Source organism: Alligator sinensis, unplaced genomic scaffold (assembly GCF_000455745.1).
Source record: "Alligator sinensis unplaced genomic scaffold, ASM45574v1 scaffold118_1, whole genome shotgun sequence".
Taxonomy (NCBI): domain Eukaryota; kingdom Metazoa; phylum Chordata; order Crocodylia; family Alligatoridae; genus Alligator; species Alligator sinensis.
This window is the reverse complement of record NW_005841850.1, coordinates 4277077-4290637: the sequence shown is the minus strand read 5'-3', so window position 1 is coordinate 4290637 and position 13561 is coordinate 4277077. Positions and strand designations below refer to the sequence as shown.

General features: G+C 39.7%; 1 protein-coding gene across 1 annotated transcript in view; it reads right to left on the bottom strand.

The window, feature by feature from the left end:
- NLK (nemo like kinase) overlaps positions 1-13561 on the bottom strand; it is a 113267-nt gene that overhangs the window by 7150 nt on the left and 92556 nt on the right. Inside the window, 1 exon segment of the mRNA XM_006016096.3 lies at positions 225-311. Within this exon segment, the coding sequence (XP_006016158.1) occupies positions 225-311 (87 nt within the window).

Below are 13561 nucleotides of genomic sequence, written 5' to 3'. Positions count from 1 at the left end.
GGGGGGGGGGGGGGGGGGGCAGGAGAGAAGGAGAGAGATTTTAATTATTTAGTGTTTGCCTGACATAGGATCATTCTTCTCTCCTTTTCAGAACAGAAGGCCATAAAATGTGGCATAGAAAAAAAGTTTTAAAAGAGCCCTTTATCCATAATCTTTAACCCATTTAAAAGAACTGCTACATTTAAAACAATACTGTATTTAAAAGGCAGAATAAAAATACTTACTGGATCAAAGACCAACATCCTACAAAGGAGATGAACTGCTTCATGTGTAGCTTGGCTGGAAAGTGTATATAGGACAGGAAGGGATGGCTGTAAAGAAATTGGGAGAAAAAGAATATCAATGGTAGTCATGCATGATCACTCTTAAATAATGTAAAATAGTACACATTACATCAATTACTAAGAATATAAATTGTACTGAAAGGGAGATGCATCGTCTCTGAACCTCAAACAAGAATATCATCGTTGCTGCTAAGCTTTATGCCTCTGAATGAACAGTAAACTTTCCTTCCTAAAGACTTTAGACATGGGGTCTTGCAGCTTGCACCGAGTCCCACGCTGCTATGGCTAGACTGCTATTGGTAACAGAGCTAACTAGTTTAAAACCTCACTTGGATGCGTCTATACTACAATGCAATACAGACATACCCGCACTTGCAGTACTCCTTTCCCAGCCTCCCTAACATGTAAATTTAATTCATTTGTAGTCATTTGCAAGTTAACAATTACCAGTTACCACCAGCTAGCATGCCCCAGGATCAAAGGTACTGCCTTATACTTTGCATTCCATAGATCTTAGGCTCTGGAAATGCCATTCTGTACCGGCTATTAGCTAAATGGTAGTTCTTGGTGGACCAGCACTGCAATAGTTGCTGAAAGGTTTATTAGAGTAACAGCAGCCGTATTACTGATAAGCTTTGTAATGCTCTAAAGCAGTGGTTTCAAACTGGGCTGAGGAACCCTGGGGTTCTGCGATGGTCATCAGGGGTTGCACAGAGAGGTCGGGGGAGCAGCAGAGCGGGATGGGCGGTAGTGTGTCATCACTGCCGGGCCGGGTCGCCTGGCTCTGCATCAGTATTTAGGATAAGGATAGGACTTCTGTGAGTTTAGGAAATTTGAAAGCCATTGTTCTAAAATATTTCCTTCCTGCTTTCCCTATATATTGTACTTTATAGGTCTCACAGAAATTATATAATGCGCACACATCATTGACTAAAAGGGACAGTAGTCTAAGATCCATGGTTCATTTTCTATACATTAATCTTAAAACAAAATGAAGGCAGGGGAATTCTTCATTCCCACTAGCCACATTTTTAGTCATTCTTATGATGTTGAGTGAAACTGTATGTGCATATAAACACTTCTTCCTTAAAAACCTGAAAACACAGCTGTATTTAAGAAAGAAGTATAAAGAACTTAGTGTAGGTAGTCCCTTTTGACTGCGAAAAATCACCCTGGATTATAATACAAATCCTAAAACCCATATTTAGAAATAAACACTAGTAGAATAGTACCCGTATAGTACTAGAGCCACAATATGCTTCTCAAGACACAAATATTCGGCCATCATGTCTTGCTGTCTCATGGATTTGTTTCAGGAAAAGTTCTGAATTATGTGGAAGTCTAGTTCAACTTTTCTTACAACTATTGTCAAGGAAACATGCAGTTATTTAAAATTCACCAAAAGGGTTTTGTTTTCATTTTCGACTTTAAAATTAATATTAAGAATATATATGATGTTAGACAAAATACAAAAGCAAGTTTCTTAAAACCAGTCAGGCTAAAATTCCTGCCAAATATATTCACACTGGGCATGTCTACATGAGACACTTTACCGAGCAGCAGAGCAAATTACTGTGTATTCAGTGTCTGCATCTAAACATGCAGACCCTTACTGCACAATAATCTGCTCTGCTCAGCAGCTAATTTGCTATCTGCAAATGCAAGTAGTAAATGAACTGCCATGTAACTACTGAGCAGTAAGGCACATCTAGACGGCTGACCAGGGGCTCCTTCCAAGCCCCCTGCCACTAGAGCCTGCCCCAGCAGCAGGCAGCTCCCAGGAGTAGGGAGCAATCTCCCAGCCTCCGCCATAAGACAGCTGTCTCTTGGCCCCGTGCTCCCTGCCAGCCCCCCCGGCTGCTACAGGGGGCTGGTGCAGGGTCAGAGGGGGCAGGAGCAGCAAATCTGCTCCCAAATGGGCACACGTGTAGATGCCTGCCCAGGGTGGATTTACTCCAGAGTAAATGGCTCTGGAGTAAACCCATCCAGCAGCATTTGCACATGTAGACACTCCCATTTTAACTTATTTCAGAAATGTAGGAAAGTCTTCTTTTAAACCACACATTTTAAACCCAATTTTGTCTTGTTTTTCTTCACTGTCAGCATTTATCTACTAACTTATCTAAGGCCTTTGTTATACCTTTGTACTGTAAGGTGTCAGATGAGTCTCATAACCCACATTAACCCACTGTCATACTCTTCAGCTTGCACAGATAAAAGAAAACAGCTTACTTGTCAAGCATGACAAACAAGAGCTGCTGATAAAAGCTACATGTGCATTTCAAATACTCTCGGTAAGCTTCAAATGCCTGTATTTTTCCCAACAAGCAGGTTTAACTTTCCATCTCCACATTTTAATGCAAAGTACAAAGGTTTGAGGAGCTGGCATATCAACTACACATTGTGTGGTTGGGCTGGAGAGCTAGATTTTTATTTCTTTACTAACTGTGAGGCCAGCACTCTTCATTATTTTAATTATTTTTCATTTGGCCTTTGTAATTCACGGCTTCACTCAGATTGGCTGACTGTGTTGCAAACTGGAAACAAACAGTGAAATACCCTTTCAAGTTTTACTCTGACTATTGCAATTACGCCCACTTCAGACAGATTTTTATGAGCTGATCTGGACTTTTCTACATATGCTTGACTATTCAATGGGGCCACAACGTTCTGGTTCTTCCAATAAATTTACCAAATAAAGAATTTATACACCATTTTTTAATCTATCATCTGGTTATCTACTGTAACATTATGTACTGTGCATACAAAACTATGTTAAAAGTATGTTTAAGTTTGCAAAGGGCTAAAGAGTTAGAAAATGCCAGGATTTAAATGGTCTTGGACCATCTTAGTCCCCTGCCCCTCCTTATGCATATGCATTGCTAGACAGTTTTTTCTTTACACAACCACATATCATTTCTTCCACAGGATTCCTACCCCCTCACTGCACAGGACAGACTATGCTCAATTAATGAGCAGCTTTCCAATATTATGTCTTATCCTCATTACTTAATCTGTGGCGACAGGCCGTAGTTACTGCACACTATTCAAACCTTGTTCTGAAGACAGAATTATTCATATCCTTCTGGGCTTTTCTATGGCACTCACCACTACAGTATCCAAGTGCTTCACAAATTCCTTTTTCTTCACAACATCCCTGTGTGGTAGGGTAGTGCTATTATTGACAGTTTGCAGAAATTAGGCACAAAAAAAATAAGATCAAGCACATCACTAATTTCAAGTGCTTTAGGCTTGACTTTTCAGATTACTTAGCACTGCACACACACCCCCACACTCGTGAATGCAGGCACAGCTCCTACTGATTTCGGTTGCAGCTGTGAGTGCTCAGCAAGTCTTCAAATAAGTCCCCAGGCTTTCAAGTTGGACCCCAGGAAAATGACAAACACGTAACTAATAACCATCTGTGAAAAGGGTGGTTTAAGCGACTTGCTTAGCAACACAAGCAAGGAACTCCAGGCACGATGCTGAGGTCATTTCAAGTTGCTCGGGACTATGCATGAGCTGTGTGCACTGCCTAATTTGTGAATTTGGGTGCACGACAAGCAGGTGCAAATGGGCGGGCTAATTTCTCAGCACTGCTTCCAAGCTAGTTCTGGAGGCTGGACAGATACACCCTTCGAGCACTTTGGAGTAAGGCCCATGCTTTCATCCGTGTTCTAGGGACTGTACATTTGTTTGCTTGTTATTCCAGTAAATTACAAAGGCCCCTGGCAAACTTTACACTTAAGGCGTTATTAACCAGTTAATCATGTCTTTAGCAGTAACCTGGCCACACTTTCATGCAATTAATGGTACAATAAAATAAGAAACAAGCCACAGAGTTATTACACAAAATATGTACACCCAATTTGTGACTGGTTCCCTTAAACTGAACATCTGGCAGGGGCCTTAGGGACTGGCATGCATGTAATTCTACAACTGCTCCGGTTTTGATCCCATATAGTTGCACGCAAGGATCAGAAGCAGTGAGGTAGCCTTAGTTGGCTTTTCCCTTAATAATTAAATAATACCCCATTCTTATATTGTGCTTTTCATCAGAATATCTCAAAGAATCTTGCAAAGGAGATCAGGCTCATTAGTTTCACTTTACAAATAAAGATAAATGCTGTAGGTCACCAGCAGAGCCATCAATAAAACCCAAAGCTCCCAGAGCCCAATAATGCTCTAGCCGCTACACTACACTGTCTCGCATTTAAGTCAAATCCTTTGAGTTATCTTGCTACAATCCCGTTCACTTTAAGGAACAGAATTTAACGATGATTCATTTCACAGATTCACTTAATAGTTCCCCCTTCCCCCGCCCCAAATTATAAAATTCAAGACGCCTATTGTTTTACACCATCTTATTCACCAATACCTGGCACTTAAGTATTTCTAGCAGGGATTATATCTTTTTTGCTTGTACCTTAACATAACAAGCGCAATTTGAAGTACTGCAAAAACAAACACCAGCAATTATTTTGCGGTTAAGATATCTGAATGCTACACGTAACACACATTTTTGCAGTAGCCCGCCCAGGACACAAATATCATGTTCCAAAACTATATTAGAAAATTCCCTCCTAAAGACTATCTAACAAAAATGTCCATGGAATAAATTCATGGATATAATGCACTTCCATGGTTCTTCTGCAGTCAATAAACTGTTGAGTGTTCTCTCCAGTTTACAACACTGGAACCGCTTGAAAGAACCGCTGCTTTCATTTACTATGTAATGATCTATTGTAGAAGTTCTTCAAGTCATTAATCTCAATATTAGTGACAACCAAACCTACATTGTAGGCATTAGTGCAGACTTTGAGAGCATATTTTTCTAAAGGCTTTTCAATTAATTTTACGCATTTATTTTGAATAACCGTATGCCATCGTAGGTTGGTTAATGCTATTGTTTTCTACACTCTCCATTTTTCTGACCTCAATAACTGGCAAACCATGAATGATTTTGTTTTGTAACTATTCCTTTGAAAATGTTCACTGTTTACCTGGCACACTGGAACGGGCTCCCAATAAACTCTTTTCCCAGTCCTTTCATTTAGACAGCCATAACACTTTGTTAAAAAAAAAAAAAAAATTAAAAAAAAAAAAAAATCAAACTTTAAAACTTTTCTGTTTTAATGCATGTTGTTCCTAACCCCAGACTATTTAATCAGAAAGAGATTTTTTAGAACATTTTCATTTCCTACCTCAATTCATATTATTTTTGATTCACAGAAAACCAGCTTCAATTCTCTTCTGCCATAATGTTCCTAAAACAGTATCAATAATTTAGCTAAGGAAGTGTCTGAAGGTGAAGGAAGGCCCTCACTTGGATTCAGATCTATTCAAGACCTAATTTCCACACTCCCCACTATTAGGAATTAATACAGTTCTTATAAGATGGCTGAAGAGTAACTCCCATCACATGTAGCAAATTTTACTTTTTAAGATGAAGGTATTGAAAGGAAGTATCTTAATTCTTCAAGGGTAAAAACAGAAGTGACCCCTTTATGCAAATCCAGGCCCCTGCATTTTCTTTAGAACAATGCACAGCCTAAAATTCCTGCTATGGAGTTTGCTATTCTCCAATTCCACACACGCTCATTTTCCTCCCTTTCTAAAAAAAAATACCTGTACATCTGTTTGCTTCCCCAGCAAATTCGAAAAGCATCCTCATTACAGGAGGCCTAGTGAGTGCAGGTGTTGGAAAGAGCCATAAGGACAGGAAGAGTTATACAGAGTGCTCCATTAATGTGTATGATTAATTGCTATTGAGATGGGGGAGGAATTTACTATTCTGCTGACTGAGATGACTAAAATGCTCTGCCTAGGATATAACTAAGCAATTGAGAGGTAACTACTGTATTTACGGGACAATAGTAGCTGACAGGGTCAGACTCCATAGTCTGTCTGCAACATTTACAGGACTGCATTAGAACTGCAACAACTTTTAAACTGATGCACCATTGCAATTGTCATGCTTGAGAGGAGAGTCACAATCTTTTCTTCTTCAGCGAACACAAAGATGCATGTGCACAGGCTGAATGTCGCAGCACCATAACTTTCTGTAAAAGGTGAACATTTAGTGTCATATCAAATGCACACAAATTATTCTAAACCTACACAAAAATGTAACTATGTTCATCAAGGGACTGATTCTAGGTTCTGTACTTCCCAGACCAGAAGTCATTAGATCAAATAAAGCCTATGCTCCTGGTGTTGAAGTGTTCCCCTATTGTATTTGGTGGTCTCAATTCATTCGCTAGTGAACAGGTATCCAATCCACAAAGAAACATCTACCACCACAACCAGTATCACATTTCATCTATTCATTGGGACAAAACCCCCCAAAAAACTAGATCCGTGTTGCTTCCTTACACAAGGGAACTGTACTACCTCAAAATGAATTGTACGCCCTCCCCTCCAACCCACAAAGACATTTCTCTCTCCACAACTGTAGGTACAATTTATTCTCCTCCCTCACATTGGGTCTGATTATCTCCACTTGATGCTCTGCAATCAGCGCACTGCTAAGTGCCAGGAAAAGCCATGACCAGATGTACTGTGCTAGGAGTTTCAAAGGCAGAAATAATTTGGTGATACTGAACTGCCCCAAGGTTTTGGTCACAGAGTCAAAACTCACCCAACCTAAGTAAAAGAATAAGTTGTAACCATCATTGAAACCCTTTTTCCTTACTAGAAAGCCCAAGGACCAACTGTGAAAAGAAAATAATATCCTCAATTTTCCAAGTACTCCTAGAAGTAGGGGGCAGAACCGAGGCATGTTGCTGACAATGAGTGTTGTAGGGAAGCTTCAAATACTGCCGTCAATATTCGGTGCACAAACAAGGGACTTTTGAGAATGCTGTCAGTCAGATACTTCTGGTTAGCAACCAAGTGTTTGAACATTTTTAAATGGAAAAAGATGATTAGTGTTAGTGCAATCTGTGGCTTTTCCAGACTAAAAGAATCACAGAAGTTTACCATGTTTTAAAACTAAACGCTGACCCATTAATGTGTGTTATTGCATTGAGCATCTAAGTCTTTCCCCATTAAATACTTCTATTCCTCAACTTTACTGTTTAAAAATCATATATGTTACGAAGTAATTGCTAACTTCCAAGAACAGTTTACTTGTTTTCCTGTCCTAGTAAGACTAATCAAGATATGGGTAACATTGAGCTATTTATTATTAGCTTAAAAAAAACGAACACACCAACATTCGCAAGTTCAAACTTAAACCTGAAATTGTAAACTAATAGCTAAAATCATAACCTTTTCAGAACCTTACCAGATGCAATAAACCCCCAACCCCCTTTCCCCTGCTCAAGTTGCCAAAGATCACATCTGCTCAAGGGGGCTTAGTTTTGAGAACCTCTCATAAAAAACCTGTTGTTTTATTAACACTTAAGTAATTGCTTATTCCTTTGAAAGGGCTTTGTGGGGGGTTGGGGGTGGAGAGCTAAGTTTTCTTCAAAAAGTTAACTAACCTAGCATCTAATAATTTTAGACTTGAATTCTGAGGACTGAAATTCATCCATTCTACAATGTCTAAACTGATAGTGAAGAAAATTAATTCTAGCCTCTTTCACAAGTTTCATGATAAAACCACATGCATTTTGAACACTCATTTCTGCAGCTTTTTTTTTTTCAAGCTGGTTTCTAAAAATTCACAAGGGTTGTTTTGTAACAGCTTTTTTTTTGGCTAGACATGGAGCACCACTTGAAGGAGAAATTTAATTAAAACCATCTTAAAATTACACTGCTTGCTAATTTATGCAAAGGTATTACTTTCATGATACACTGGTGTTAACAGACGTGTAAAACAGCAAATACAATGTTCAATATTGAGTTTGATGGATCTGACTTCACAGTCTGTCTTAGAAAACACGTTAACTCACCAAATGTGAGCACAGACAATTTTACAAGAGCAAACTGTAGCAACATAGAGCCATATATTGAAGGTGGGGGGTAAAACTTAGGATCACAGCTCAAATTTCACCTTGCTCTCTGAAATGGATGGCGCCACATAAAAGTGTCAAAATATGACTGTCACTAGGCATGAAATTTGATGCACAAAATAGTCCACTGAAGACACTGAGAGGATTCAAACCAGGATATTAATGTGTAAATCATCATTTACATTATTCAGATATGAAGTAATTTGGCTATTTAGGAATTTCAATTGTGCATGTGACCTTAATAATTAGAGCACAGTATTTGTTGGCTATGGCATCACATTTCTCAAATTCAGGCCTCTTACCAATACTTGAATAACAATGCATCTGTGACAAAAAGTCATTGGCTAGCAGAGTATTTAAAATGTACCCTTATATTTAACCCACTACTATACATTATATATGGGAAGCTAGCATTAGAAAGATGCTTCATAAACTTAGAAAACACACACGTAAATCTCTGTCTAGTGTGTTGCTCTAAAACTAAGTTTCTGCTGTGATATAGAAAACTACTATTCACTATTCTAACTATCTGCTACCCAAAACTAGACAAAAGTAGCATCAACCTGTAATACAACATGCCAAGAGAACTTCAGATCCTACAGTGGTCATATAACATTTTATTTAGCTCCCATTACTGTCTGGACTTATTAATCTAGTCCAATACTATCTTTTAAGACGACAAATTTCCTTAATGCACAAGTGTCTCCTGGACCATATTTTTCCCCCTCTTAAAAATGGGTTTTGCTGCATATAACTTTCTAGGTACCTCTGGTCTCAAATTATGTTTCTAGTTAAACACATACCTCTGAAGAAAGGCAACTCCTATTATAACAGTCTGAAGTGATCATGAGCACCAAAACGGCCCCACAGTATGCCAATCTTTTTATAAGCCACCTGGAAGAACTCAAGGACTGCACCATCAAACCCTTGCTATACTTAGGATATATCGATGATATCTTCATCATTTGGACTGAAAACCTGCAATCTCTGATTGAGTTCCATCAGAAATTCAACAATCATCACTCCTCCATCCGACTATCTCTTGAATACTCCAGCACCAACATCGTATTTTCAGATACCATGATCAGTATCCAGAATGGGAAAATACAGACCATGTTATACAGGAAACCCATACACCACCATACATATTTGCACAGAACCAGCAATCACCCTAAACACACCAAGAAAGCTGTAATATACAGCCAAGCCCTCTGATACCACTGAATTTGCACTGAGTACACCCAGGGTTGCCACCGCACAAATCTCAAAAAGGCTTTCACTCAACAAGGACACTCCTCCAGAGAGATAGATTGTACATATGAAAGAGCCACCCAGATACCATGCAAAGAATTGCTGCACTATAGAAGGAAAACCCCTACGAATCGCATACCACTGGTTATGACGTGTCACCCCTCCCTCAAACAATTGCAACCCATACTAGAAGATGACCCAATTCTTAAAAAGATCTTCCCTGAATCACCCATCCTAGCCTTTAAACAAGCACCGAACCTCGCTAACTTCATCACCAGAAGCAAACTTCCTACGGCCCAAAACACACCAAATCGATCCAGACCGTGCCATGACAAGAAACGTCAAACGTGCCAACACATCTACACCTCCCCCACAATGACTACACCCCGCAACAGAACCATCAGCATTCCTGGATCTTACAGCTGCACCTCTAGAAAATTAATTTATCTCATCCAGTACACCAAATGCGTTGATGGTAAATATGTAGGAGAGACCAAACAACAACTAGGCACCAGAATGAACGCACAACAGAAATTCATTAAAGACAAGAATACCCAATGACCTGTGAGGGCACATTTCTCACAAGACAACCACTCTCTCTCCAATCTCTCAGTTCCAATCCTTAGAGGGAATTTACAAAACACTTTCTATAGACAAGCCTACGAACTTCACTTCATCAACCTCCTGGATACAAAAAATCATGGACTAAATAGAGACGTTGGATTTATGACACATTATAACCTGCCTAACATCTGACTCCCCAGGTACCTCTCCACTATTTACCAGCTACATTCATTCCCCTTCCCACCCTCACCACCCCCAGCCTCTGTCACCCACTGACTCCTCAGTTTACATCTTCACTGACTGCCTGTCTTGCATGCATATCAGCCCCTGGCTTCTTTACTATTCATTCCATCCAGGAAGAGCGCACACCAACTGCAGATGCTTTCTCAGCCTGACGAAGGGTATTTATACCCAAAAGCTTGCAAAGAAGAATTTTTCCAATTATTTGACTTAGTCTAATAAAAGATATTGGATTTACCCAAAGAACCTTGTCTGCCTGAAGTGACAAACCTGCACTCATAAACAGGGACCCTGGCTTTCTCCCATTTAAAAAAAATCCCCAATTTTCGGTTTAAAAAAAGTAACCCCAAATCCACATTTTTCTACGATTAAAATGAAACACCACTACACACACACACACACACACACACTATTTCATTTAAATCATGGAAAAAATTGGATTTGGGGTTACTTTTTTAAAAAATCCCCAATTTTCAGTTAAAAACAAAAAAAGTAACCCCAAATCCAATTTTTTCCATGATTTAAATGAAATATCTCGTGTGTGTGTGTGAGGGGGGGAGGGGGGGTGGCGTTTCATTTTAATCATAGAAAAATGTGGATTTGGGGTTACTTTTTTTAACCGAAAATTGGGGATTTTTTTAAATCAGAGAAAACCAGGATCCCTACTCATAAGGCACTCATCTTCCTCATTCTTTAAAATGCCAGAGATACCTGAAATTCCTTAAGCTAATTAAGACTCTGATGCTGCAAAGTATTACATATGCTTGACTTGATTCTTATACAAACCATGTCACGAGCTCAACAAAAATTACAGAAGACAATCTGTCACTTGTTTATAGGGTGTGTATAATACACTCTCAGAGTATTCTCTTTTGGTTTTAGAAACAGGTCATTTTGGTTTTTAAGCACTTGAGGACGGTCCTTGTTTTTTTTACAGCTTTTTTTTGTTTGTTGGTTTTTGGAAGGAATATTGGCAACACGTGAAACAAGTGTCTTTGTGTTTAGCTTACAGGTAACTTCATGAGACACAGCGTACAAACAAAGCTATACTGGGTGCTGTCAAGCATTTTAGGAATGTATAGGTCACTTACCGTATTTTTGCGCGTATAGCCCACCCACGGGTATAAGCCACACCCACGTATAACCCACGGAAAATTGTATTTTTGTAAATTAATCCATGTATATGCTGCACCCATGTATTCCCCATGGCAGCGTATACATGGGGAGGCAGCGCAGCCTGGCCCGCCCTGGCCCCCGCAGCAGCGGCAGCACAGCCTGGCCTGCCCGGGGCCACCGGTAATTCTTGTTAAAATGTTATACAACCTTATGACTCCTGTCTTCATGCCCATTATACAGCTGGCAAAACACAGATATTAAGTAGCCTGTCCAAGGACAGTATTAGCATTGGGATAAGAGCTTGGCAGATATTCATATAAATGAAACATCACACAACTACAGAGCAGCATTCTGGCATAGAAGTGAACGTAGTAAGCACTGTAAGACTGCTAGAAACGGACATTGCTGGATGTCTCATTTGTGCTGCCATAAAAAAAATTTATGACATCACCAATTGCGAGCAAACAGATGCTGTTACCCTTTTTCATGCCACATCAGAAAGAAAATTGGTAGCACAAAAGGTAGCAATAGACTCAGATATTTGCCTCAATGAAGCATCAATTAGCTCTGTGGCAGCAGAGTATGGGCAGCACTCTCCAGCCACCCCAGGCAGGCGCTCTGGATGCTTGAGGGCCCCTCAAGCACCTGCCCAGCTTTCCATGCTTACAAAGAGGCACCCCAGGGAATCTCGGGGTGCCACTCCGTAAGTGGGGAAGTCAAAGTTCCCTGCATAGGCAGACTTGCTCCTGCAATTGTGGGGGATGAATCTGGCTGAACAGGGAAAGCAGGGCTTTCCCCACTCATCCAAGTAGAGATTATATTGCCCCTTGTCCTCCACCACCAAGGGCAGGACAAGGGAGTCACGCATTTCGCCCACTGAAGCAGATAAACTGTGCTGCGACAAATTGCAGCGCAACTGATCTGCTTAATTTGGCAATGTCTATTTCCAGCCTAATATACCTTTTTAAATAAAACTGTTTGTCTGTTTCTAATGCTGAGCATATATTTGTACATATGGTGAATCACAGGAAGTTATCCATGAGAAAAGCCTTCCTGTTTCAAACACTGTCAGAATAAATACACTGAGTGACATATCACCTCCTAAAATGCTTTAAGACAAAATGACTTATTTTAAAAGAAATGGAAAAAATCCAGCTGACAGTGCTTCAATGGTAAATACAATTAAAATGCTACACCACCATGTAAAGGCAAGTTGGTCTACTGAACATGGTTAGGTGGTGGGAATGCCCAATTTATTATTATGTAGATACAGCACTAATTTCTGCAGTGGCTTTCATCGTGGCAGGCACTTCAGTAAAACTACAAGGAAAAGGAAAAAGCAGATACAAATGTGCATGCAGGAATTCTTTCCAATGCTTGACATGTGGCACTTATGTACTTGATTTCTTTTTTATCATCTGTCGATCAACTGCAGGAATATTCTGATTCCAGTGAACCAGGTAACATAGGTGAAAAAGATGCATTTATTTTGTCTCCTGTCAACACAGAGAGCTATAGAGAAGTTTCTGAACTACATTATGAATTTTAACTGATTTTTTTTTATGCATCCTCCTTCAAAGCAACCATCACTTTGCTGCTTCGTCTTAAATTGGAGTATCTCTGTTCATGCCCATCAGGAAAGATTAATTTATTAGGTCCTAGAAGTGCATTTTACAAATAAATTACCATATTTACTTGAATACAAGACCAGGTTTTTTCACCCAATTAGCATGGGGGGAGGGAAGGGAAGGGAAGGTCCCTTGTCTTACATTCACATACAAGGATACCTCACTAAATACACTGTCTATCATTAAACTGCTGCCAAAAGCAGCATGTGCTCAGCAATGGAAACCAGCTATGAAGTTGATTAAAAGCAGCCAACACTGAGCAGGACTATCAAACACATGGCCCATGTTAGGCAAATATACTGATGAGAATCTACCATAAGGATGGGTTAGTGCAGGCCATCTGAATAAGCTATACAGTACTGCCCGTTGCATGTAGTCTCCCTCAGTGCCAACTCTTTTTCTTGGTGTGAAATGCTCAAAATTATCATCAAATTGTTTGTAAATGTAGAGCTAATAAGAGCTACAGAAACAGATGGGATGAGGTGTTTATTGCTCACTTCTTGAATAGAAGTAATGTTTT